General features: G+C 47.3%; 1 protein-coding gene and 2 long non-coding RNA genes across 4 annotated transcripts in view; 1 reads left to right on the top strand and 2 right to left on the bottom strand.

Moving 5' to 3' along the window:
* Positions 1-3,867: 3,867 nt before the first annotated feature.
* Positions 3,868-6,464, bottom strand: LOC123805734. Its single transcript, XR_006783361.1, has 2 exons — positions 6,352-6,464; positions 3,868-4,820 (listed from the first exon to the last, which is right to left on the bottom strand). It is a non-coding gene; the product is annotated as an uncharacterized LOC123805734 (long non-coding RNA).
* The window catches only part of MIA3 (MIA SH3 domain ER export factor 3), a 38,635-nt gene continuing 15,264 nt past the window's right edge, over positions 4,628-27,998 (top strand). For both annotated transcript variants that reach the window (XM_045818370.1, XM_045818362.1), the window contains exons 1-7: positions 4,628-4,761; positions 5,739-6,031; positions 8,914-9,047; positions 12,048-12,134; positions 14,947-17,797; positions 19,215-19,376; positions 20,467-20,606. In XM_045818370.1, coding sequence (XP_045674326.1) covers positions 5,899-6,031; positions 8,914-9,047; positions 12,048-12,134; positions 14,947-17,797; positions 19,215-19,376; positions 20,467-20,606 — 3,507 coding nt within the window. In that variant the 5' untranslated portion in view covers positions 4,628-4,761; positions 5,739-5,898. The remainder of the gene's footprint in view (positions 4,762-5,738; positions 6,032-8,913; positions 9,048-12,047; positions 12,135-14,946; positions 17,798-19,214; positions 19,377-20,466; positions 20,607-27,998) is intronic.
* On the bottom strand, positions 7,384-27,828 carry LOC123805729. Its single transcript, XR_006783360.1, has 3 exons — positions 27,683-27,828; positions 24,694-24,788; positions 7,384-7,603 (listed from the first exon to the last, which is right to left on the bottom strand). It is a non-coding gene; the product is annotated as an uncharacterized LOC123805729 (long non-coding RNA).

The following is a 27,998-nucleotide window of genomic DNA, read 5'->3' as shown; positions in this document are numbered from 1 at the left end:
GTGTTTTCCTACATGCATTCATGTTGTTTTATTATCCATTTAAATGTCATTCCCGGTTTCTTTGTGTTTGTCAAGAATAGTTAAATGTGTGTGAGATAATTGTGAAGAATAAAAGCATGACTAGTATTTAGTGACTAAGAGTGTAATGATGATTGTAGCTCATACTTTTCATTAAGAGCTTCAGGTTCATCTGAAATGGCAATGAAACGCTCAGATATCCCAACAATAACTTCAATTTCTGATCACAAACAAACAAAAAATGTGGGGGTTTTGCTAAAACCACCATCCTTTCTCCTTCCACAGACTTTCCAAAACAGGCTTGCCAAAAATATTTTAAATTCTAAAACACATTTTTTAGCTTTCTTTCTCTAAAATACGTATATGCAAAATAATGTGCAGACATCTACAAATATATGGTATGGATCTGGTGTAAAGTTTTAATCCTTGCGGTTTTTTTTTAAGATATTTTCTCTCCTAATTTTTTAAAAGATTTTATTTATTTACTTTTAGAGAGAGGGGAAGGGAGAGAGAAAGAGAGGGAGAGTAACATTAAAGTGTGAGAGATACATCAATCAGTTGCCTCTGGCATGCCCCCATCTGGGGACTTAGCCTGCAATTCAGGCATGTGTCCTGACTGGGAATCGAACCGGCGCAATCAACCCACTGAGCCACACTAGCCAGGGCTAATCCTTGCTTTCTTGAGCTGTGCTATCTTTAAATGTGCCTAGTCTGAATTGGTATATGCTATAAGTATAAAACACACACCAGATTTCCAAAAAAATAAAGAACATAAAATGTCTCATTAATAATGTTATAATGACTACAAATTGAAATAGTAATATTTTTTATATATTGGGTTAAATAAAATGTAGGACTAAAATGAATTTCATCTGATTTGTTTTATCTTTCTAATGTGACTTGTAGAAAATTTAAATTTGTAGCTGGCATTTTATTGCTATTGAACAGTATTGTTCTAGAGAGTCAGTGAGAAATAGGGAAATATCAGATTTAGATCCTTTATTTAATCATTCTGGTTTGATGTCATTCATTCATCCTCTTATGTATTCCATACCATTTCCTATCCTATGCAGATTTAAATTGGAATGAGCTTTTATATTTACAGGGAACTCTTACTTTTTCTGTACGTAATTGCTTGATATCTACATTTAAGTAGTCTTCATAATGCTATTTATATTTCTGTTCCTGATTTTATACTGAATATATCAATTAAAATGTTGTGGATTTAGAAGCTTTGCTTTGTCTGGATGTGTGATTTGTCAACAGGTGGGCTGTGATTGGGAGGATGTTGCTTGCCACCCCAACTTTTAGTAAGAAAGGAAGGGTCCAGGGCAGGTACGATCTAAAAATATCCCCCTGTGACAAAGTCATCGGTTTGCTGAGACTCTTGTTGCATCATCAACCATCCCTGCTGGCTAAGAGCCAGATATGTTGCTGTTTAATTTTTTAAACAACATAAATGGGCAACCTTTAATATGTGACCTTACTTGCTTTCTAAAGAAACACTGTGACATGTCAACATTAGCCCCAATTGTATAGATGTGGGATCTGAGACACAGAGAAATCAATGACTTGCCTGAGGTCACACAATTAGGCTTCTGATGCCTAGCCTAATTCTTTTGACTGCATTCCCTGCTTTTGTTCTTGTCCTGTTAGGAAATAATTCATATCTGAACGCAGTGGTGGGTAAAGCCAGTCTACCCCTGCGGAAATTGAGTTGTGTAGGCCCCGCCCTGGAATTTGCTCTGCATCTGTCTCCAAGCACCAAATATTTGATTTCTGTGAAAACAGTGCCAAGGTAAATTGGGTAGAACCGGAAACAGGAACTTATACTTACACGTAAGCCTATATATTAGCAGCAATTTCAGTTGTTTGAGTTTCTTTCTTTCTACAATAGAAATAGGGACATTGGCCAAGGCTAGACAAATAGTACATGCTGATAGAAGACCTTGCCTTATATATGACTCACTCCCAGTAGAACATACCCTTTGGCATGGCTTTTAATCGTGGGGAAGGATTTAACCCACTGGCCATGCTTTACACAAAACTGCATTCTCCTTGGCTTTCAGAACAGGATACCTGCTTAAAGTTCACTTTAGTTTTGTGATCTCTTTACTTACATTCTGTTAGCTTTCTGTCTTTGACTCGACTCAGTCTGAACTCATGCGATTGGTTTTCACAATCTGACTTACCCAGCCACCCAAACTCACCTCCCACTATTCTTTAGGTCTCCTTACTGTCCTTTAACCATTTCTTTCTGCTCTCTCTTGTTTTATGCTGCTTTCTTCACCTGCCCTTTCCTTTCTTTTAAGAATCTAAATCCTACTTAACTCACCAAGACCTAACTCAAATCCTATCCCTGTCTCATATACTTTCCTCCTTCTTTGAATGTGGGGGAGCTCTGTCCAGCAGACCCCTCACTGCACCCCATCTACCACAGATGAGAATAATTCTACCAAGACATGATCTGCTTGGGGAGGAAAGGTAGTCAATCTCTCAAAGGAGAAGGGCCTTGAGCCTGCCTCAATGGACTTTTATTGGATTCAATTTGCATAAGAATACAGGTAAAGCTCATCAATCATTGTCAGGCAGTAATGATCAAACAATAGATAACATTCAAAGAACTATGAGGGCTTATTCTGAGTCAGGGTCACTAGCAAAAGGGCCATACAACTGGGAAACAAACTCATTTTATGCTTGGACCCTTATCAGAAAACTGAGCAATTCTGGGCAAAGCAGTTTTCACAGGATTTTATGCATTCTTTCTTAGGCCTGATCCTGCCCAGGGCTGTCCCATCCTCTGACATTGTTTCAGGCTTAAAGCAGGCAGGGGAAGTCAGGCAGCCAAGAGATTAGGAGACTTCTTGCAGACAGAATGAGGACTCAGGCTATGTCACAGCCGAGGGGTGAGGGTCCATCACCCCCTTTTTCTATAGCCCCCAAGTCCTTCCCTGATGGCCCCATTGTGACCATGCCTGTCTTAAGTCACCCCTCCCTTGAAGAATCTTACCCGTCATTGGCTAATCAGTCATACACCTGGGGCCAAGCAGGGTGAAGAAAAGGGGGCAGAGGTCTCGCCCCTACCAGGAAGATAAGCTTTGTCTCCTTAGTGGCTTATGGTTCCAAGGTCCTTTACTTAGCCATGGGGGCTTACAGCTTCTGAAACCAGACAGGGTGGTTCGCAACATTTGAACTATTTAGTGTTTAGAATTTGTACCAAAACACATTTTAGCATTTATTATGTGGCCGGGTTCTTGATTCTTCCCATCCCCCCACTCATACTAAGAGAGATAATTGTGCTTAGCAAGAGAGATTTGTTGATCTTTTAGGAGTTTCCTCTCTAAAGAATATGACGAGGACCCAGAGTCATTCTCCACCCTCAGGGGTGGAGCCAAGACTTAGGCTGCTTGGGCACAGGTGTAAAAGGTGGACCCATCATCCCCTAGTCATGGACCACCCAGGATGACACTAGCACAAAAGCCAGAAACCTGGAGGGAGAGAGGAAAGGAAGATCTCAGGATGCCCAGCAGGAAGTGAAACTGTGCAGGCTGACCTGACTGCGTTAAGACATAGGTGTTTGTTGTTTTTCTGACTCTATATTATAACCAATCACAGCGTTTTCGTTTTTAACTATGACCTTTGCTAGGGTCTACCTGGTTTATGACTCTTAACAAGCTTTCCGGAAGGCGAGGACAGAAGCGGGAAGGACAGGGAGGAGGCTGTTGCGATCTTCTGGGTGAGAGATGTGGCTTGCCTGCGGCGTGAGCGCGGGAGCTGGTGAGCAGTGGTCAGGCTCCGGACGTGTTCCAAATGCTCATGCGGGGTGGGAGGACTCTGAGAAATAGTACGCACTGTACGATTCCATTTATTTCAAATTTTCGAATTACAAATCCATCCATAGCAATGGAGGCAGGAGTGGACAGGCAGGAGTGGAGAGGAGGGAATTACACAGGGGCTCGAGGACTCTTTTAGGGCATGTCAATCATCTTGACCTTGGAGATAGTCTCATGGGTGTATGCATATGCCCAAACCTGTCAGACTGCACACTTTAAATATATGCAGTTTAGTGTATGTCAATCAGCCTCAATAAAGTTATGAAAATAGAGAGTGTACAAGGTTGTCAGATGGACTGGGCCTGGGGTGTGAGAGGAACAGGTGTCGGTAATAGTTTGTAAATTTTTGGCTTGAGCACCTGGAAGATAGGGATTAAAATGCCATTATATTTGCAGACAGGAAAGGTGAACAGAGCAGGGTTCGAGAGAGAAAAACAAAGAGTTTAGTTTTTAACATGTTACGTTAGAGATGCCTGATAGCTGCACCTAAGAATCTAAAGCAAACAAGCACGTAGAAGAAAAACAAAGTGCTCCAGAGGGCACCACGGCTTAAATCCATGGTGCATTGTCTGTGGTGCCTTCTCTCCAGATGGCATGGGGCCGACTCTGGACCAATGGAATGTCTCGTAGCTCCTACCGACAAACAAGTGTGAACACCTGTGAGACGGTCCCACCTTTTCCGTTATTCCGCATCATGGACTGCATGGACCAACCACACTCTCTTCTTTTAAAGGGTCCAGTAGTTCGGGAAAACCGCCGATGGTTTGACTGGTGTTCCAGGTTGATGAACAGCCTGCACGGACCTGCCACGAGCAGGCCTGGGCCGCAGATGAACATAAAATGCTCCGCCCTGGGCCAGAGCATCGGAGCCCCTCCTCCCCGAACTGACCCGCAGGCCTGTGGCACTTCTGTACGTTGCATTTGCAAATAATTCAGTTTTACTGTTGCTTAAACAAGATTTTGCTTCCCCTAGGTCAGACAAAAAAACAAAACAAAACAGAAATTGCACGTTGCTTGATGGGGGCTTGAAAGAGTTGTGATTAACAGGGAGGGTTCTACATGAACGTGAACCTTAGCTTCATCACCCACTAGGGTTTGAATGCCTCAATGTGCTTATCTCGGAAATGAAGACACGTAGCAGTAGGATCTACTATGGTCAGGTACTATAGTTTTGAAGACTAAATGAACTGATAGTTACAAAGACCTTAGAATAACACGCGTTCCTGAAGAAAGACTTGATAAATTTTAGCTGCCATTGGCTGGCTTTGTCCTGCTCTGACATTGAGTCGCCAGTCGTTCTTATGGCAGTTGGTTTCCACTACATTGCGGGCTTCCTTCGACAAGGACCAGCTGTCTTATCTTTGACCTAATACTCCTGCACACGGCCCTGGTGCCCGGCATGAGACGGTGGCATTAGATGGAAGCGCAACACATTTGCATTGGATTCAATTACTTCTTCCCTTGTGGACAGAGCCCAGAGTATCTGAGCTCTCAGCATGGGCACCCACTCGTTGCCCACCTCTGTCTCCCAGGGCCCCTAAAAAGACCCAGCCGGCCACCCGCTGGAGCTGACATCACAATGGACCGTTCCACTCCCACTCTCCCTTCCTAGGCAAAGGCGTGTCCGGGAGCCTGGAAACGCGGACTAACAGTGGCAAACCGTGGGTGGGATTTCATAGTTGGGATAAAAAGGTACCAAACCAAGAATGGGGGGTGCCGACCAGAAATGGGAGGCTGCGAAAAACTCGCATCATCCCACCAAGAGGAGGTTGGTGCGAGGTTAGGGGTCTAAGGTCGCAGAGTCCAGACGGGCGGGGGTGCGGGTGGGGGGTGAGAAGGATGGAGCAGGGGTCTTCATCGCCCAAACCCCTTCCTCTTCTCCCACAGCGGGTGCTGACGTGTGGGACGGGAACCTCTCCAACCGTCCCCAGGCGCCGCCCCTTGGCTGCGCGCTCCACGGCCCTCGGAGCTCCGCCCTTGGCCCCGCCCGCTGGCGCCAGCACCGGCCTCGTCCTCCGCGTCACCGGCTCCCCGCGGTGACCACAACATGGCTGCGGCGCCGGGGCTGCCCTTGTGGCTGCTTCTGCTTGGGATGCCCTGGCAGGTACCGGGCCATCAGAAGCCTGACATGGACCGGCGCTTCTCCGAGCACAAACTCTGCGCCGACGCTGATTGCAGCAGTGAGTGCCAGGGTGACGGGCGGCGACCCGGGCCGGGGCCACGCGGGGGCGGCAGGTCGGCAGCCCACATGCGGGCCGGGCCGGGGGGAGTCGCAGCCTAGGCGGGAGGGCGGGGCGCCGGGAAGCGGGCAGGGGGAGGGGGGGCAGCAAGCCCCGGGTCCCTGCGTTTGTGCACGGAGGCTCTGTGGATGCCCTGGCCGGCAGGCCCTGACCGCGGGGGGCTGCACCTCCCACTTGTTGCCGGCATTTTATTTTTTCTTGGCCGACTGATGCGGGGCTTTGGAGGTTGGAGGTGTCCTCCGTCCTCCCCGGGGCATTACCTGGTGTCCGCTACCCTCGGCCACCCGGCTCCGAGGGGCGATGGGGCGCTGCGCTGCGTGCCCTGGGGTTCCCACACTGCCTCCGAGCACTTTCCGGCCCAGCTGCGGGGAACCCGGCTGGGTGCTGTGCGGGGTCAGAGGTGCTCCAGGCTCGGTGGGCGGATCCCCTGCCGAAGGTTGTTGATGGGGATCGGAAAAGGGCACCCCGGCGCTGCCCCTTCGCCCTTCTGCTTCACTCGGATTTGGGGCACATACCAGCTTTCGAACAAATTTTGGAGTTTAGGTTTGGGACAATCTCAGAGTCCAGGCTTGCAGTGTAGTTCAAGGTCTCCGTCCAGCTGTCTGTCCTGTCATTTCTGTGCTTGGAAGTCGCCTTTCGAGCAGCCAGGCAGGGAGGGCGCCAGCAAGGCCCAAATCTTCCGCGGCTCTCGAAAGTTGCAGAGGATCTGCGTCGGCCACCTGGGACCTGCAGCCTCCTCTCCTTCGCGCAGGACGCGGGATTGTTGCCCAGCCTCGGACTGGGGGTTGGAGGGCGGTGCGGAGGGCAGAGATGTCCAGGCTCTGATGACGAGGATTATGAAAGTAACAACAATAAATACTCTAGGGGTTTTGTAAATCTAACCACCTTTGGCCTTAGCCCCTTGTGTTTGAATCTCTTCCTGTGCGTTTGCCGAACGAGGATCATTCGCGGTCTCCCAGCAGTTCCCAAATAACCTTGTCACTCAGCGATAACCGCTTCCCAGATGGTGGTTCACACATTGTGATCAAAAGGTATAGAAAATGTTCATTCTGAAAAGGCCATGGGCCTACAGTTTAGCTATTTATATTCAAATTGGTGTTATCTGAAGAAGAATTTCACAATTTGAAGTTTGTATTACTGCAACACCATCAAACAAGAAAGGAGGCAGTCTCTGACTGATGCCGTTCCCAGAGGTAACCCAGGGCCGAGGGAAATGCACTAGAAAACCGAGCAACTTCCTCGATTCTTTTCTTTTGTTTTCTCGGAGCAAACCCAGTGGCTGGCAGGCAGGGCTGGCTACAGGCCTGTTCACCACTCCTTGCTGTCAAGCACTCTCCTACCTGAGCTCCTCCAAGCCAGTTACCTGGAGAATCGCATCACTGATGCTTCCTCAGTGGACGAGCTGGTGTTGAAAGAACTCTTCAAGTTGTAGTGTGGCTTATGTCCAAAAGACACAATGTAACCAAACAGCAGGAAGCAGCTGAAGCAAGGCCTGGGGCTGTCTTCTGTGGCCTGCACGTGTCAAAAAGATGTTTTATGGTATGCCCTGTATTGCATCTCACTTATTTTTACACATCCTCAATGACCTCTTCTCAGGGGAACACAAGACACATTGCTGTTTACAATTCTGACACAGTCCCTGGCCTGTCACCCAATCATATCTGAGTTAGCATGCTGACATGTATTGAAATAATAAGATTTTTAGCTTCAAAATCCAAATAACCCCCTTTAAATCAATGTTTGTCCCTCAAACATGTACTTAAGGGATACGTTGTAATATATATTTATTGCTAACGGGCTTTTAGAAAAGTGTTATTTCCATTTCATCCTTCTTTGTCTCTATTTAACTGCTTTTATCGTCCATTTCACCTTACATCAGAAACTGTGTGTCTGGCCAACAAACAGAAAAACACCTCTGCCAGATTCTAGATCGGGGTGATTGAAGGCGGGCGCTTTAAGACTGACGGTGACTAGTGGGCAGTTTTTACAAGTTGTGCTGGTCTCTGTCACACGCGATGTCCACTTCCGATTTTGTTTATAGACATCAGTAAGTAAGGGTATCTTAACTTTGTTTTGTTGGAACAAAACCTGCTTCATGTTGGCTCCAGTAAACATTACTCACTTTCAGACAGTACCACCTTGTCATGTGATTGGACCCATCCTACAGGGTGTGACATCCTTTCCCGGCAATTCATCCACCCAGGTCTTGTGTAGAGAGAACAGCTTGGGGACAAATGAAATGGACAGTGTTTACTGCTAGCGGCACCCGTTGGAGCCACTGAAGGGCAGTACCTTTCAGGGGTTAGTTAAAGTTAATTGATCTCGTGGGGGTTTCTGGGTGCTCTCCCCAGTTCCCTATTACCTCTACGTGCGCCCGTGCTTAAGCTAGTCAGCATCTGCGCTTGAGTTTACCCAACTGCAAAAGGAAGCATTTTTATGACTGTGAAACAGCAAAGGTCAAGACTAGAAGGCTAGAGAGAGAACCAAAAGTTATTACTGAGAACAGCCTGTTAGGGGGTGGACGTGTTGGGTTTTGTTTCTCAGCTTTATCCATAAACAAAACTAGTGAGAGTTCCCCTCTCCCCTGTTTGCTGGGGCTGGCGGGGGTGGGGTGGGGGTGGGGGTGGAATCCTGACTTATAAGGATAAAACAGTAAAGATTTTAGTTCCTCTGTACATAAGACGTGAAAGTGACTGGCTCCAGGCAGTACTGGAGAAAGCTGTTTACAGTGGGCTCTTCTGTTTCCTGATGAATCAATACGGACCACAAAACTCAACTGGAACCCTCATATCTGGTTATTTCTTTTCTCTCTCCATATGCAGTGCTAATGCACCGGGGTGAGGCTCTGGAAGACTTCACAGGCCCGGACTGTCGCTTTGTGAATTTTAAAAGAGGTGACAATGTCTATGTCTACTATAAACTGGCAGGGAAATCACCTGAAGTTTGGGCTGGAAGTGTAAGTAAACATTTGACATGCTTTTTCTTTTTTTTTTTTCCTTTTTCATCACTGAAAAAGATTTATTCAAAGAAAAAGAAAGGATTGCAATCTAGAACCTGCAGACTTGGGGAGCCATGTGCAAATTCTGCCAGGAGAAAAGAGGGCAAAAATGGCATACTTTCTCTTCTGACTTTGTATTGGCTTGCTCAGCACTGTCGATTTAAATAACTGTTCTTAGCGTCCTTGGTGGTGTTCACAGGTCCTCTCTGCTGTGCCTCCCCAGCAGGCACCAGGCTCGGCACGGAGTAGGGGCCCAGCAGAGGTTTCTTAAACAGAGCGAACTGCTTCCGGCTGTTGCTCCTCAGCATCAAGTTCTAGGCCTTCTCGGCCATGGGTGCTCCCTATGTAGTCAAGTTTGAAATGGGGCAGCCTGAAAATTCCTAAGCTTCATTGCTTTAAAATGGAAGGATTCATGGGCATTAGACTTACTCCTGTGAGCGATGTGTGAGATAGTGTTTCGTGATTAAAGTTGATTCTGTGTGCATTTCTTTTTTCTAAATTATTAATATCTGTGAAAAACTGGCAGTTTTGGGAACAGTCACCTAATCCTGAGTGCTGTTCTTAGTCTGTTAAACAGCAAGATGTCATTTTCACTGTGTGCTTTTTTGTGTGTTTGTTGTGCTGGCAACTTCATCCTCTCCGTGCTTGTCAGACGCCTGCTCCCCATGGTCCCCCCGAAGCTCAGTCCCACCCAGTTCTGTGGGTGCCCCGATACCAGACACGGAAATCAGTGAGCACAGCATGCGCTGATGTTCTGAATGAGGATATTCTCTGGGAGCGAGAGATGGAGGGGCGTAGGAGTTAATTTTCCTTTTTAAAGAGTGTGGACTGTATTTACTGAGAGCAGGAAAGGTCTCTGATGTCCTCAGAATTGTCCCAACTTAGAGAAGTACCCAGTCCCAACTGTGAAAGCTTTCAAAATCTCAATGAGACACGAAAACAAACAGCAGAAAAGGAGCCTTCAGAAACCTCCACAGGGAAGAACAGATGGGTTTTGTTGGCAGTTCGGATTCCTAGGGAGGAATATTGAAAGGCCAACCAGTCAGGTACAGTCCTTGTGTTTAGGAAGAGTCCCCGTTGAATCACCCGATACAAAGAAGAAGAATATTCTGTTTCTTTTGAGTCTACCACGTGCGATTTCTTAACAGCCTTTTTTCTTAGACAGCTATTCCATGCCCCTAGGCTGCGGGTTTAATCTAGTGGTCAAGTTTGAGCATCTGAGTCGGTGCACTCAACTTGCACTTCTCTCCCTCCACACTTCTGTGCACAACCAATCCGTGTCCACCTCCGGAATGCCGGCCACCTTCCTGGGTCCCCGCTGTCACCCTGCCTCTTTGGGGAGCACCGCCCTCAGCACCCAGCCAGAAGGGCCCTTTGCTGTCTGATCGTTGCTTAGGAGGCACTGCATCTGCACTGCTTGCGTGGCATTTTTCTCTCTGCTTTGCATTGCAGTTGGCGTGTGTACTGTCTTAGCTCCTGAAAGTGAAAAACCCTGTAATGGGAGGGCCCATGCGTAATGCCTGTTCCTTTAGAATATTTCCTTTCAGGGCAGTGCCGTTCACATTTGTCCTGATAGTAGCTGTGCAGAATTTGTGCCCTTAAAACAGTATTCTGCTTTTCTTTTCCTCCCAAATCAGCAGTCCCTTGGCAGGGATTATACATGGAAGCAAAATTAAGACACGTGGATTACTTCTAGTTATGAAGTAGTCCCTTAATTCTGCACCATTTTTGGAGGGGGTTATGTCATAAGAAATGAGACCCCATCCAGTATAAAAATAAGGTGTTTTATATCACAGGGTTTACACAAAGACAAATGTATTTCTCTACAGATCTCTGATTACTTTTTTCTCTTTTCCAGATTTTCTCTAAGTAAAATTTTCCTGAGAAGGAGAAAAGGGATGTTTTCTCTTATCGCTGTCATTTCGTGAACCTTATAATTCAGGAAATGAAAAACTCTCCCTCCTTAGCTTTCAAATGATTCTTTCTATTTCTTAGTTTTCATCCTGCCATCTGTTTTGGTTTCTTCGAGTGGCAGACTTGAACTGCCGGTGTGGTGGTTTTAATTGCCCTGGGTTATCTAATCTCCAAGGCAGTATTCTCCCACTAACACTGGCTCTCAGGTGGCTGCCAGATATAACCAGAGCCTCATAATGAGGATATTTTAGGAGTTGGTGATAAGATAGTCTTTTTTTTCTTTTTGTGCATTTGATCTATCAGGCCCCTTCTTTAGTGCTTGGGAAGCGATCTGCACTCCCTTTCAGACTGCGGCTGTACCAGACAGGGTGTGTTTCTCGAGAGGACACGACTTAGCGTAACCTCAGGTGTCAGTGCTGCAGGTGAACGGGGTCGTCTTCTACAGAGGTTTACTTTGCGTAAAACTGAAGCTCGTTGTGTAGATTAGTATGAATTTTATTTTCCCCCTAATGCTTGAAACTCTAGTTTTTGAAAAAGCTAGTACAGCCCATAATATCAAGAAATAGTTGCCTTTTGTAGTGTTGGTCATATGTTTCGGAAATTTTGTATTTTTTACGTAGTAATTTTCTATGGCTGGTATTTATTGGTTTAAGAAAGAGCAATGCTGTGAACTGTGGAGGTGAATTCTTGATAGAGGTTATTTGGAATGTGTTTTTGACCAGTTTTGATTTGCATAATTTTAATCATACAATATACAACAATCTTCTCTTATGCAGATCTTTTATCTACTTCAAAAATATAACTTCATGTGCTCTGTGTTTAGAATTAAGCTGAATGTTGAGAGAAAACTTCAGTGGTTTTAGAAAAGTTGTCTTTACGATACTATGTACTCAATTTTTATTAGAATCATAATTTCTGTAGTCATTAAAGTGACGGTGCGTTTCTGTGCTTGTAGCTGCCTGTCTGTCTGTTTACTTTCTCTCGTGTATATTTCTTATACAGAATTTTGATTGATATGTTTCTTTTGCCCATTCTTTTATATAGGTTGGACGTATTTTTGGATATTTTCCAAAGGCTTTAATCAAAGTAGCCCATACATATGCTAAAAAAGAGCTACAAGTTCCAGCAGATGTAAGTTGTGGATTTTGTTTTTTGGTTCTCTATTATAATGCGCTTACAAATTCATAAGTTATTGATTACATTAAGTCCTCACTTAGTATCGTCTATAGGTTCTGTGACTTTAAGCGAAATGACATATAACGAAGCCAGTTTTATCACAGGTTAATTGATATAAGCAAGGGTTAAGTTTCTGTGTCATTTCACCAATGTTACAACAAAATGATACTGAGCAAGATATTGGTCAAGGACCTGCTGTATTTTTGAAGGTCTTTCAGTGTGTTTTGGTAAAAAAAAAGTTAATGTTTGTGTATCAGATTTTAATTTAGAGTCAGACTACCTTTAAAAAGAGGGAAAAAATGAAAAGAATTTCTAGGAGACTTTATATCATAATCTGATAGTTATCTAATACACTGAAGTAGGCGTTCTTATACAAGGCTGTGTACTCTTCTGCGGGGTTATTTTTTGCTGCTTTATATGAGAAAAAAAATTAAGAATTCAGTATTTTTGCATTTAGTTACTACATTTAGGAGGTGAGTAATTCTTTTTATCAGCAAAAGGAAAAGGTGTCTCAGTTTGAAAACTACTCATTGAATGGCTGTTAGACAGTTTCAGTATATAGAAATCAGGCTAAATTGATCAAACACCCTAACTTATGCAGTAGGCCAGAAATGCAGAGGTGTGAGGATTGCCTTATTATTGACTCCTTAGTGCTTCAAGGGGTTGGGTGTATTACAGGCCTGGGAGCGGGAACAGGGGAGTTTCAGATGAAGTCCTGTCCTGTATCTACGAGGTGCCGACGGCACCTTCCATACAGTGTCCATCTAGGGGGCACTGACTTAACACAGCTTTGTGAAGACGAGGATGGGTCCTCGTGGGGCTGGTGGTTTCTGGAGTTCACAATAAATGGAGCCCACCTCCCTTCAGAAGCCTCTGAGCAGCTCGTTGGAGTTGCTGCAGAGCACGCCAGCTGCTGGCCCAGAGCAGTTCTTGGATGAGGTGGGCAGAACGGATGACGTTTTAAAGCCATTGCTAATTTTTTTTTTAAGATTTTACTTACTTGTAGAGAAAGGGGAAAGATGTGAAAAAGAGAGGGAGAGAAACATTGGTTGGTGGCTTCTCGCTCACCCCAACTGGGGACCCGACCCTCAACCCAGCCATGTGCCCTGACTGGGAATTGAACCAGGGACCTTTCGGTTTGCAGGCCGGCGCTCCATCTACTGAGCCGCGCCAGCCAGGGTGTCATTGCTATTCTTAAAATCTCTCGATAGTCTCAAGAGTCATAAAGTCAGCCCTAGGTTGCCTGTTTGGCCTCAATCCTAATGAAGAAACTTCTGGAATATGTGTGCAACAGCAGCTCACGGGTCACAGGGGCCTCGCGTGTTTGGGACGTTGCCTTCCCCTTGTGCCTGCTTCTCCTGGTGCTGCAAAAATGGCCTAGACGTGCGTGTGGTGAGGAAAGGAAACCGTCCGTCCATGCCACACTGGGCAGGTCTCCCCAGAGTAACGGGAAGGGCTAGCGAGGAGAAGAGGACGATCTTTGTTGGTTTTTTAACTTTCTCTTTCGCTTATGGCCCCTGTGTGTTGATACGGTTTTTACGGGAGGAGAGGAAGAACGCAGATTTACGAAAAGTCCCGAAAGCAGATTTTACTGGCACCAAGAACCCCAGTTTAGAGTCGAGTATATTCCTCACTGACTCTTGTTTTCAAGTCACACTTGTGGTGATAATTAAATTAGTGGGGCCCCCCTGACACGGTTCTTTGGTCCTTTACATTTTTACTTCCTGTGCACTTGTATTTCAGTAAGACACTTCTTAAGCTGACTTATCTTTCCCAATCCAAGAAAATACGAGCTAAACAATCTGTGTAGACTCAGAGCCCGACAGCAAGGTGATTCTGCCCATTTCTAGCTGGGTGAGCTGGGAAGGGCAGCCTACAAGGCAGGACGGTCCTCCAGCTTCTCCCGCACAAATTACCGCGCGGTGAGTTCCCGGAACACCAGGTATAGATGTTGGAAGTTGGGGGACCCAGTTGGTAAACCCCACTTTTCCCCACTTGTGCCCAGGACGAACTGAGACACCCAGTAGTCAGGCAGATAAAGACTAAAATGCCACCATTACTTACTGATAAAGCTTTTTGGCAAACATGGCTCAAGTGTGCAAAAATAATGGGCTCTGGAGCCATGGCTGGTGTGGCTCAGTAGATGGAGCGCCAGCCTGTGAACCAGGGAGTTGCTGGTTCAATTCCCAGTTGGGGCACATGCCTGGATTGTAGGCCGGGTCCCCAGTGGGGGGTGCATGAGAGGCAACCACACACTGATGTTTTTCTCCTCCCTCCCTTCCCCTCTCTAAAAATAAACAAAATCTTAAAAAAAAAAATGGGCTCTTGACATTTCCGTCTAGAATAAGACTAACAGAGCTAGGTGAGGGGCTTGGGAGGTTGTCCCCAGGGGAACTGTTCATATAAAACCGGCAGCACAGAGGACGTGTCCTCCCTCCAGCTGACCCCAGACAGGAGACAGGGACGGTGCAGGGCAGACTCACCGGCGACACGACTCCTCTCCCCCCTGGGGGAGAGGGAAGGCAGGGAGGACAGGAGTTTGCCTCAGGTAGAAGTCCGTCCTCGGGGAAGCAGAAAGCCAGGGACAGGTGGGTTCCAGCCTGCCATCTCCCAACTACCCAAGGACAGTGACTGCCCAAGGTTGGCACGAAAGCTCCTTTTAGAGCCACACATGAATTCAAGGTTATCCTTGTCATTAGCGTGGGTAAGAGTTTGCTCTTGTGACACTTGGCTAGCAACATAACTAATGTTTCTCTTTCCCTTACAGGAGACAGATTTTGTTTGCTTTGATGGGGGAAGAGATGATTTTGATAACTATAATTTAGAAGAACTTTTAGGATTTTTGAAATTGCACAATTTTGCAACTGGAGATTCTAAGAAAGCTGTAGAAAAAGCATCTCAGCATGTGGAAAAACCCCCTGGAGTGTCTGAAGAAAGGGACCCTGCGCCCGATTCAGTACAGGCCACCGCAGAGGAGAGGCACGGCGCTTCCCCGGGAAACACTAAGGAGCAGGAGGAAAGCTATGGGGCTCAGGAGACCCACCCCCACGCAGGCGGTCAAACAGACCGCTCTCAGGGGGAGCGGTCTTCGCTTGAATCGTTCGAAGAAATGCTTCAAGAGAAATTAAAAGTGCAAGACAGTGACAACAACAAAACCAGCAATAGCTCTCAGCTCTCAAAAGAACAGGAGAAGATGGATGCTTACAAACTTCTAAAAAAAGAGATGACTCTGGACTTGAAAACCAAATTTGGCTCAACTGCTGATGCACTTGTGTCTGATGACGAGACCACCAGGCTGGTGACTTCATTAGAAGACGATTTTGATGAGGAACTGGATGCTGAGTATTATGTGATTGGGAAGGAAGAGGAGGAGGAGAATCAGGAAAACTTTGATGAGATTCCATTACTGACCTATACAGATGAGGAAGAGTTGAAAACGCCAGCAGCACCTGAAGTTGGCAAGTACTCGCCTGACAAAGAGCAGAATTCAAGTGAAGGGGACAAAGCGGAGGTGAGTCGGCCCCTGCGCATCAAAACTGACGAAGAAGACCTAACTGGCTGGGAGGACACTGTCGCCTCCGCTGTCACAGAAGGCGAGGAAGACACAGGTATGGATTTTGAGAGTTACAGTTCAGAAGAAGAAAAGGAAGGCGATGATGGATTAGTTCCAGACAGCAAATGGGGGGAACCGCAATCACCAACAGATTATGCGGACTCTAAAAAGGCAGAGGATGGTCTTCCGGTTGCAGAAGTTCCGAAAACCCATAACGAGAGAGACCCAGAAATGGACCCAGGCCTTCACGACAAAGGAAAAGGGAGGACAGTTGAGGAATCCGAGAGGAGCCTGGTGCAGGGCGAGAACGGGTCAGAGGAGGAGAAGAAAGAAGACAGGTCTCTGCACGGCCCTGCTCAGGGCAGTAAGCTCAGCTCGTTGGTAGTGACTGAAAAGGGTAAAGAAACATTAAAATCAGTCTTCCGTAACAAAGAACACGATCCTAAAGGAGCAGCTGCTCCCACCTCAAAAGGGACGGTCCAGGAGGAGAAGCCTGGAGAGCCGACTTTGGAAGGTGCCCCAGAGGGTAGATGGGAGCACAAGGCTGCAGAGAATCAGGCGAAGGAAGAGAAGACTAAACAGGAGGCCACGGATGTCACACCGCTCCTGGGAGACGACCAGCATAACGCGTCTAAAGACGGCATGGAGGAGGAAGTAGATATTTTAGTAAATGGACCAAAACCACACACAGTGTCAGGGGAGCATCTGGGTGAGAAATTTAAAGAGGAACAGCTTCTTAAAACTCAAAATCAACCCCGGTTCTCCTCTCCCGATGACATCGGTTTGTCAACAGGGCTGGAAGACGAGGGTCCCGGGCGGGGAAGAAATCTGTCCTGGCAGCAAGAAGGAGATGTGGCCGCCGTAGCGACCACCCCCACGCCGGTGGGTGAGAAGACGGGGCTGTTGGCAGGAGAGGCCACAGGAGATGCTGCGGGCAGGGAGCTTGTCCAGCCAAAGCCGGGCGCTCCAGGAGCAGAGACAGTGGGCCTGCCGGGCAGCGCCGAAGCGCCAGGCCCCCACGCCGAAGAGCCAGAAGCAGACGATGAGGACCCCGCCCCCGAGGAGCTCCTGGAGGACGAGCTCCTGGAGGACGAAAATGCCGCGAGTGCGGAGCGGGCTAGAGGGAAGGGCCCTGAGAGGCGGCACGGGCAGCTCGAGGTGCCTCCGCCAGTCCCCGGCAGAGGGGTTCCGGGTGCCATGAATACTGGCACGGAAACGGAAGCCAACGAAGAAAAAACTAGTGACGTTTTGGAAGTTGATAGGAAAAATGAAACTGTGGGCAAAGGGGTGGGCACGCCAGGCAAGGAGCCTGGTGGTCTGGTGGTGGGAAAGGAAGAAAGCCCTCCTGCAGGCGAGGAAGCACAGAGACCATCTGAAGGAAGCGACTTCCCTGGCGAGGAAACACACCAGACGCCAGAGTCGGATGAAGTGTTTCAGAGTAGGGAGTCTGCTTATGCTACAGAAGACGCCCCCGAGGACCGCCCGAAGACCTTGGGGCTCGCGGAGAAGCCGGGGGTGGGGCTCTCGCAGGAGGACTGGGAGGACGGAGAGAAGCTCATGGACACACAGAGCCGGGGGGCTGCCCCCGAGGAGCGCGAGGGCGATGCGTCCCACCCGACCGCAGGTACAGCGGCAGAGCCGGGGCACGGCGGCCACCTGGCCCACTTGCCGATCGTGAGCAGCTTCTTTAAGGAGCAGCAGTCCTTGCAGCGGTTCCAGAAGTACTTTGATGTCCCCGAGCTGGAAGCCATGCTCCAAGAAATGTCATCAAAGCTGAAGTCAGCGCAGCAGGAGAACCCGCCCTACAGCGTGGAAAAGGCCCTGGACAAGGTCTTCCGGGCGTCGGAGTCACAGATTCTGCGCGCGGCAGAGGAAATGCTGGATGCTCGCATGGCCGAACTGCGAGACTTGGGAGTGGAGGAAAACGTATTTGAAGAGGCCGCAGTGCTGGATGATATTCAAGACCTGATCTACTTCGTCAGGTACAAACACTCCACAGGGCGGGGCACCGGACCCCTGGCAGTGGCGCGGCCTCCAGAGCAAGGCTGGGATGGACCAGCGGAAGGTAAGGTACCTGCCCGTGGCCTTGTCGGGTGGGGCTGGAGAGACCCGTGTGGGGCTGCTGACGTGTCTCAGACCTTATGTGTGACGCCCTGTCCAGTGTCCGGTGTCTGAAGGCAAGAGGCAGGACAGTGATGTGCACACGTCCCTTGCTGTCCTTTTTTAGGCTTGGATAAGGATTTCTTAACCCGTTTTCTCCTTAGAATAGTGGAGAATGGTAGTGTTCTTAGAAGGAAACTTTATAAAAAGATGAAGGTATAAACAAGAAAAAGATGCACTGATAGCCCTGTGAGCAAAGTGCGGACTTCATGTAAACTAGGAAAGTGCTTCTGGGAACACAGCTTCTTCCCCGCATGGTAACTGCAGTGGGACCGAGGATCGGTGGGCGTAACTCTCATGGATGCCCTGCCGTTTCGTGGATGCCATGTTCTTTCTGCCTCTTCGGGGCAGTCACCTGGGATAGTTACATTGGACAGGGCCCCGGGGTTCTTGCATTCTGACTGATCAAGCACTGACCAGGATGCAGGGTTCTCACACACACCTACCACTCAGAAGCCACCTGGTGAGGCGTGGCAGAACTGACCCTGAGCCAGTGCCCTAACGGAAGCTGGTTCCTAGCCGCGTGCACTTTTCCATGTCCCCGTGCTTTCAAACGGGGGCATCTCAACTGAGGGTCTGTGGAGGAACGCCAGGAGGCAGACTTAAAGGCACAGGGTAGATTTATGTCTCCAGAGTGCCAGTTTTTCCTGAGCATTTGGGGACAGGAACATCTCTGCATGTCATTACAGCAGATGCATATCGGATTGGGCTATAAAACTTGGATTTTCAGGTAAATTAGGTGGTTCCACAGAAATTCATCTTGGTGGTGGGCCACACTGGGCTGCACCCTCAGCCTCTCAGGGATGGAATGGGCTCCCTCTCTGACTGTTTGAGGGCCTCTGGAGGTCACTGGAGGCCCCTCGGCAGGCTGCCTATGTGCACGACGCCCTTCTCTGTACTGGCTTGGAGGCAGACACGCTTGTGCACGGAAGGGCGCGTGTCGCTTCTGTGTAGAAGACATGTTTCACGTCTCTGCTCTTGACTGGGATTCTGTTCTGCACATTTGTCTGTGCGGGCCAAAGGAAGCTAGAGTATTGAGGTCCTTGCTGTGAGTATATTTACTTATTTATGAAGTACTTTGGCATAAGGGTTTCTTTGTCATTTTTATTATGTGCACTAGCCATCTCTGCTTTGAGGGAAAAGCACCGGAAACTCTTGTTTCCCTGCCCACTTGGGCTCCCTGGCTGCCAGCACTCGGAGGGCCAGAGGGCCGGGGCGGAGGGGCGTGCCCTGGAGCTGTGTGTGGGGTGATGCTCAGTGGGAGGAACTGAATGGGGAGTGTCAGCGAGCTTTGTCAGCCGGTGCGATCTTCCTCCCTGTAGAGGTGCAGCCACCCCTGGAAGATAATTCCTCCCAAGAAAACACAGAAGATCTTAAAATGCAGATTCCTGAAGAGCCTGGCCACTCGGATCAGCCCGTGACTAGTAACATGGGTGTCTTAGAAGTGTCCCAGAAGCCGAATGCTGAGAAGGACATACACCCAGGTAAAGCTTGCTAACGTTTCTCTGCAAAGCAGAGGCATGTCATGAAGAAGAGCTTCTAGGAGATTGGTTGTTACAGATGGGAAATGGAGGGGAGAGTAATACAGGTGTGAGTGAATCTCGATGATAAAGAAATCCTGGAACAGAACGAAGAGCAGGAGTTAAGGCAGTGATCCATCACAGGAGTCGGCCAGAGGCTGTGACTAACCCACACACCAGTGACTGGCGAGCACTAGCTTACGCAGACCATCTTACACTGAAATAATACTTTCAAAGCCTTATGCTCTAGAACAGTAGTTTGCAACCAGACCAGCAGCATCGGAAGCTCTGGGGGTGGGCACCAGTGCACTGCGTTTAACAGGCCCTCCAGGAAACTCGGAGGGGTTGAAAATCAGTGTCCAAGAGCCACTGCTCCAATCCTCACAAATTCAGTGCTTTCCCTCCACTCCACACTCACGCCCCCCACCCCCAAGTAAGAGAGCAGCAAACGGCACGGAGCGCCGCAGCACGCAGCGGTCCAGTGGAGACTGGCGCTTGCGAACAGCGTCCGAATCTCAGAGCACAGTGAGCGTCTAGCAGGGGGGCTGCTCTTTTTGTTTGAATTGAGAAAGTTGTTTTAAAAACAAAATTTTTAAAAAGACAACCCCAATCATGGTGTCAGCGGCTTTCTAGTTTTTATGTAGCTTGCTCATTTTAGCAGGGAATCATAAGAACAGCTGATCGTGATGTCTTAATGGTGACATGACATCATTCCTGTGTCCGTGTCTTTAAAGGCCTGGGAGCCTAGGGATCATTTTACCCTGTGACCCCCTGCAGAGTGCAGAGTGCAGGAGAGGTCACAGCAGGGAGAGGAACTCGTTAGTCTGGCGAGGGAGAGTGTGTTGGAGCACGCATGCCCAATGCATCGTTGAAGGGCATGACGACGTGAGTGGGAATCTGAAGTTTTTTCTCTGCATAACTGTCTTGGAGCGAGAGAGGTGCAGGCACAGGGGCCGCTATTTTGTGGGCACTCCAGAAGGATTTTAGGTGACGAGAAACAACTCTTACCCTAAATTGTAAAATGAAATGCACTCGTTTTCCTCCTCCATTTTAGAGATGTTTGTGACTGAAAGCAGTCCTGACGATGCTGATGTTGATGCTGATGAAGAGGAGGAACCGGAACTACCCGACGAAGAGCCTTTGGAAAACGCGGTTCTTTTCCTGCAGTCATTCGTGTCCTACTTAACCAAGACGGTAAGTTCTCAAGTTCGACGTGTACGCTTCTTTAAATAGAACGTTTTTAAGTAGACTTTGAACGTGGGGTGAAACATGTAAAATGTATCCACAGGAGTCACTCCTGACTTGTGGCAGACAGGCCCCCGAAACGAGCCGCAGGGGCGCAACTTGGGTGGTGCTCCGCTCACGGCTGGACCTGAAGGGGTCTGCTGCATGCCCGTGCTGGGCTGGCGCTCGGCGTGCAGCGCGCCCCTCCCCGCGACGGCCGTCCTGTCTGGCCGGGAGATGTTGTGTGCATTCACTTGCACAGAGTGTCTGTCGTGCAGGCAGAACGGGAAGGGCTTCGGTGCCGGTGGAGTCCTGTGTTGAAGAAATTGGTCTGTAGTGGTGGGAGGGGGTCGGAGAAGGTCAGACGGGGTCTGAGACATGTTTTGAGCAGAGCTGAAGGCCCAGCTGGAGTCTGACATGTAGTTTGCTGTGGAACGGAAGGGTGGGGGTGGGAGACGGGGCGGCCAGGGAAGGTTTGCTGGCGCTCAGGTGCACAGCCGGGGAGACGGCAGACAGAAAGCAGGGTGTGTGTCGTGCTGCGTTAGACTGTTAGGGATGGGTGTCCTTGGGAGTTTTTAGCAGGAAAGGAGTATGGTCAGACTTGTTTCTTAGAAAGAGTTTCGCTGGAATGTGTATTCAGGTTTATCTTTCCAAAGGAAGTCCAGATCCAAATGTGACATTTAATCTGTCTAGAAGTTGATCTGAGTTTTCTTAGGGCTTAGCGCCCCCTTGTGGTGTTGGTTGAAATTGGGTGTTTTTCAGGGTAAATTGCTGAAATGAGCAGGCTTTTACAAGTGGGAGGCCAAGCTGCCCTCCGAGCTGTAAAGTATCCTCCCCTAACAAAAATCTTGTCCTCTGGGTCCTGTTATTTCAAGGTTTGTGTAGGAAAGAGGGCTTTGTTGTTGTTGTTCTGAGAAGGCAACTAGCCCAATTTCTCATTAATTGAGTCATTTCTTCTCCTCCAGCCCTGACATTTGTTACAAAATCTGGGCATCAGAATCCCTGGTGTGAGCCACCTGCCTCACAGATGCTCCTGGCTAGCTCGGTTCTTACACTGTCTCCAAATGTTCCTCCACAGGATGTCTTCTGATTCCTTTTCTACATAGTAATCCTTTCGGTATTCCAAGTTATGCTTTAATTTTCTAAAATGTGTTATATCATGGAACATCTCAGACATACACAAGCAGAGAAAATAATAAAATGAATCTGGACTTCTCATTTAGCTTAATGGTAATTGGTTAATATCAGCCAGTATTTGGCACTTTCAAAATCTCCCCCCCGCTCCTTTTCAAAACTGTTCGAGTTCAAAGTCAGGATCTTGTTGAGGTCCAGATGTTATAATCAGTTGACACATGTCTTAAAACAACTTTAATCACATATAAATTACATACACTTAAATGTACCCATTGTAGGACTATGTATACAGGGGTCCCCCTTTATCTACAGTCTTGCTTCATGCAGATTCAGCTACCAGTGCTCAACTGCGGTCCAAAAATATTCAGTGGAAAACCCCAGAAATAGATTGCAAGCCGTTTTGCATAGCGTGATGACATCACACGAATCATTCCTTTGTTCAGCGCATCCACACACATACTGCAGATCATTTCTTTTTCAAATACAAGGAAAAGTTTATTTAGAAGATCACCGAGCTAGAAGAAGTGAGCTGTGTCAGAAGTGAGGCTGGGTGAGCTCGGGAAACAGGTTAGGGAAGCAAAAGGAAGGCTCTGGAACTTAGGAGAAGGAAACAGGAACACAGGAGCCTAGGTAGGGGGGCCAGAAAAGCAGGGCCCGGGCCCAGGCTGGCAGAGGGGGAGGCAGAGCTGCCCACGGTTTCCCCAGTCTGTTGCCTGGCCTTTCAGTTTCTTAACACTGTCTTTTGAAGTGCACGTTTTAAATTTCCATGAGCACCACTTTATTAATTTCTGCTTTCATGGGTTAGTGCTTTTTGTTTCCTGCCTTAGAAATCTTAGATTTCTTATGATGAAAATAATTTCTTTTGTTTTCTTCTAGAATTTTTATGGTTAATCCTTTCGTGTTTGGTCTGTGCTCTGTTCTGAGTAAACTTTTGCAAACAGTGTCAGTTATCTTCCATTTAGGTAATTCCTTTCTGTCTTTTTCCCTTTAGTATCCAATCTGCTGTTAAACCAATCACACAAATTTTTCAGTTTGGCATTTTATTTTTTATCTGTAAAAATTCCACTTAGTTCTATTTCATATCTCCCAATTCTCTCCTCAGTGTGGTCATGGTTTTGTTATTTTTCAAAAAATTCTTAAGTATTTTTTAAAATACCTTTAAAGATCTTGTAAGCTAATTGAATCTCTCATCCCTGTTGCATTTTCTTGGCCTGTCTGGCCTGTTTTTCTAGATTGACTTATCCACTGGGTATGGGACACGCTTGCCTGCTTTTTGCATGTCTAGTGTTTTCTGTTTTTATGCTGAGCACTGCGAATATTATGTTGTTGAGTGCCTAGATTTTAGTGGCTTCCTTTTAAAAAGGGTTGGAGTTTGCTCTAGTAGTCTGTTAAGTTACTTGAGGATCCGCCTGATCCTTCTGGTCTCCTTTTAAAGATTTGCTAGGGAGGTATACACAGTAGTCTTCAGCACAAGTGCAGCCTGCTTCTAAGGTGTGACTCCTGGAATCTGCTGAATACCTCCCTGACCATTCAGTCAGGTTGGTGCACTCTGACTCGCTGGGGTACCTCGGTCTCCCAGCCCTGTGTTGACTCTGGGAATTGTTCAGCTTCCAGCTTCTGGTAGGTTGTTTTGTTGTTGTTGTTTTTGTCTATAGGTTTTTGGGGGGAGGGTGGCATCCTTAGGGAATAATTACCTTATTACATAGGTGTTGCTTTCAGTTCAGCCCAAGACAGAAGGAAACCTCCTTGCAGATTTATGGAACCCCTTTTCTCTGGAGCTGTCCTCTAGCTGGTGTCTTTCTTTGTGCATTTCAGGGCCCTCAGTCTCCCTGAGCTCTGATGTCTGCCTCCTCAGTGACACTGGTGTCCTCTGCCTAGGGTTCCCTCCCCGTGCCGAGGTCTGGAAAGGGCCTCCAGGTAGAAAGTAGGGGGACCATCAGGGTCCCCTTACTTGTGTCCCTTCTCTCAAGGCTGGCAGGTGTGCACTGCTTGGTCTCTATCTGAAAAGTAGGGTTTTTTCATATATTTTGTCTAGTTTTCTAGTTATTTTCAGCGGAAGGACAAGTATCATAACAGTGACTGATATATCTCTCCTTTTGTTTGTTGTGTTTGCTGCAGTGTATTCACTGAATAAACGGTTTGTCTGGCTTCTGGAGGGGATCGCGGTCTGGGTTTTGCTAATTGCGTCCCCTAGTATACTTGAACGTGTTTCTCTGGTTCTTCGTATCTTCTGGAACTGGCAGCCAGGTTCGGGAGCTATCTGTCTGTGGGGCCCTGGCTCCTGTTAAGGATACGTTCTCATTCCCAAGATTGCTCACTGCTTATAAGTCAGCTGGCATTGCCAGGCCTTCTACGCGGACACAGCTAGGAAATGGGTGGATTTTTTTTGTGTGTGAATATTCCTTGTGATACCATAGGGATACTCTCAATCAAAATTGAGGATGCTAGAGGGATTTTTTTAACCTCATGTATCTTACTTTTGCGTCTTCTTTCTCCGATGTTGGAAATCCCAGTTTTCAATAACATCAGCACGATTACTTACTTTATCTTACAACAATCACACAATAGTATTAAAAGTACCAGCATCAACTCGACCACCACACGTGCGAGTGACAAGACCAGTGCAGGTCAGGGAAACCGTCTGAGTGGCCCGAGGCAACAGTTTCTGACACGGTGCCAAGAACAGAAGCTTGTCATTCTGGGGGGGTTGGAAAGAGGACTCAGCAGGGTCCCACTCAGACTAAACGCCGCTCCTGCCTGACCTAACAAACCTGAAATGCTAACCACGAACTGGGCCTTCATTGAGGCAAGACCATTCGCTAGAGGAGGGGCTTGCCTCGGCGTCGATGAAAATGCAGTCTGTGAAGTGCTGTAAAGCGAGGTCTGCCTGTGTGCAGGAAGAGGGTTATTGTAAGGAATTTACCTACACACGCGTGGAGCTAGAAGTCCCGCAATCTGCAGTCTGCAGGCTGGAGACCCAGGAAAGCCGGTGGTGTAGTTCAGGCAGAGTCCAAAGGCCTGAAAACCAGGGGTAAAGAACGTTTATTTTCTGGTGATGAAAGAGTCAATTAATCAAGAGAACAAAACAGTCCTGCATATTATGTTCCTGGTAATAGATCTTCAAAATGTATGCAGCAGACACTAGTAGAACTACATGGAAAAGTAGACAGGTCTCCAACCAAGAAGACCCCAGTATGTAGAGAGATGTACGGTTTTCATGAGTCAGATGACTACTGTTAAACTGTCGCATCGTCATGACAACAGACAGTAAGTAGGTCAGACATCGCTAATGTCCCAGTGTGATCACTAGAGTCAACATAACCCCAGCAGGACTTTTTTTCTAAAATGATAGTCTGATTCTACAAGTAATATAAAAAAATGCAGAGGACCTACAATAGCACAAACATGACCTGATTTCAAGACTTCTTATAAAGTTGCAGTAATTAGCGTTGGAACAGAATAGATAATCCTGAAGTAGATCCATACATATATGGCAATGAACTTCTGACAAAGGTGGAAAGGCAATTAAGTGGAGAAAGGAAAGCCCTTTTCACAAGTGATTTTAGAATCATTGGACACGCCCTGTGCAAAAATCTAATCCACACCTCTCATCATAAACATGAGTTAACGCAAATGCTTCATAGGCCTGAGTGTAAACCAAGCACAGTAGAACTTCTAGGAAAACATTAGGTAAAGATTCCCAGATTTGACATCAAAAGCATGATTCATAAAGAAAAAGTGAATAGTTTGGACTTCATCAAATACAATTTTCTGCATTTCAAAATATACTGCGAATGAAAAGACAGGCCATAGACTGGGAGTCATTGCAAAGTATATTTCTGATAACAGGCGTATCCAGAATATAGAAAGAACTCTGAAAGCTCATTAAGAAGAAAGCAGATAACCCAGTAAAATAACACTTCACCAAAGAAGTTACGTGGGCAGCCGATAAGCACATGAAAAGATGCTCAGTATCAATGTTTATCAGGAAAGCATGAGTTCAAACAAGCTTGAGTTATGACCACTCGCTCATTAGAATGATTAAAATGAAGAAGACCGATGTACTGGCTGTTGAAGATGGAGGAGCTGGAAATACCATGCACTGTAGGAGGGGATGTAGACTGGTACAACCCCTTGGGAAAAAGTGTGTCAGTTTCTTCAAAAGGGAAACACCCCTGTCAGATGATCCAGCCACCTCTTGGCTATGCATTTATCCGTGAGAAAATAAATTACACATTCACAGAAGGATTTGTTCATAGCAGTTCCATTTGTAAAAGTCAAAACTGGAAATAAAAACAAATGTCCTTCAACAGGTGCATAAATAAATAATGGTATAGCCACGCACATGAAATTCGGCTGAGCGATAAAGAGGAGTTATCTGCTGATGTGCGTAGCAGCGTGGGTGAATCGCCAGTCACTCCGAGTGAGAGAAGGCAGAGAGAACAGGATGCATGTTGCAGTGTTCCGACTGTGCGCAACTTCGGGACAAGCGAGCTGATCTCTTACGGCAGAAGTTCTGCTGGAGGGGCTGGGGCGGGGTGGCCAGTGGCAGGGGGTGGGGTTACCAAGGGGATGTGGAGACATGGAAGTGAGGGGTTTATGTTCAGTACCTGGACTGTGACGATGGTTGCATAGGTGTATTCACATGTCAGAACTTAAACTGCATTTTAAATCACGTGTAGCTTATTGCATGTCAGTTTTACCTGAAATCCATAAAAATGTGTTTGGCTCCTCTTACTTTTTTAGATGATACTATTTCAAATTTCTCCACCCCTCCTTTAAAAAAGTATTCTGGAAAACATACCCTAGCAGGGTACAGAATTATGGAATCCTTGTCTTCTGGTTTCATAGTATACCTCATTCCACGGCTCTTCTTGCCGATGGACGTTTTGGTTATTTCCAGTCTTTTGTTATTAGATGAAGTGTTGGAGTAACATGGTACTGTGCACGTATCTTTTCACCATTTGTCCTTGCGTTACCTGCGACCGTAGGTCGTGGGATCGCTCCATCAGTAGGTGAACACACAGGTCATCTGGGGAGATGATGCCCCATTCCCCTTCGTAGGGGCTGAACCATTTCCCAGGACGACAGCAGCGTCCGAGAGTCCCGTCTCCCTCCGCTCTGCCACCAACAGGGCGTGCTGTCCGACGTCTGGATCTCGCCCGTGCGAGCGAGGAGTGGTCTCCCAGCTGCGTTCTTTCATCTGCGCGAGGCAGAGCTCGTTTCCATATGTCCGTCACTGTTCCTGGTTCTCTTCCTGAGAACTGTCTGTTCATTTTTCAGCCCGTTCTGTAGGCTTGCTGGCCGTTTTCTTCTACTTATTTATAAAGTTCTTTACACTTTAGGAATATCAGCCCTTTGTATATGTTACAAATATATTTTTCTTAGGTTGTCATTGTAGACTTGGCTTATTTGGCATTTTTGTGTGTGTGTGTGCAGGAGCTGGACAGGGTGTCTTTATTTTAAGTAATCACGTTTTATAAATTATTTCCCTTGGATGTTGAGACATAATTACATGGAGAAATTCACCCGTATTTTTCCTAGTACTTGTTCTTATTTTTACATTCCGTTTTCTAGTCTATTTAGAATTCATTCACATGAACAGTGAGAAAAAGGCCATTCTATCATTTTCCATATGGCTATTTAGTTATGCCAGCACCACTTATTAAAACGTCGTTTTTCCCAGCTGACTTCTACTGTATCCCAGATTTCCAATGCCGCTGGGTCCATTTCTGGATTTTCTATTCTGTTCGATGATCTATCCGTCTATTCTTGGGCCAGAACCACTCTAATAACGGGGCCTGCCTTCACCTCCCGTCCCTTCCCCTCCGTTCCCCGATTTTTCAGGATTTTCCCCGCTTGCCCTTGCTTCTCTGTTCTGAATTGTCTTTATATCCAACCCAAAGACATACCTTTAAAGAGCTGCAGAAATTGGCTTTTTCTCCAGATTAGTGGCCCTGGTTTCTTCATAATCCTCGTCTCTTTCCCTAAAGCCCGCGTAAACTGTCAGGTGTGGGACCCCGAACAGAACCCAATGGCATGGGCGCGATAATGAGCCGGTTCCTCAGAACACGGCTTTTTATGGGGTGTCAGCAACAGCGTGAGGCCGTGTGAGCCTCTGGGGTGGGGGGAGGGATCCGGGGGCCGGGGGCGGGAGACGCCAGGGAAGGCAGGCCGCGCCCAGGAGCCGGCCGCGGGGTCGGGGTGGTGGTCCTTCAGAGGGGGCCA

Source organism: Phyllostomus hastatus, unplaced genomic scaffold, assembly GCF_019186645.2.
Source record: "Phyllostomus hastatus isolate PE091 unplaced genomic scaffold, TTU_PhHast_1.1 phas_contig_148, whole genome shotgun sequence".
In the NCBI taxonomy this organism is placed as follows: Eukaryota; Metazoa; Chordata; class Mammalia; order Chiroptera; family Phyllostomidae; genus Phyllostomus; species Phyllostomus hastatus.
The sequence above is the reverse complement of the archived record's forward strand: the minus strand, read 5'-3'. Positions and strand labels throughout refer to the sequence as shown.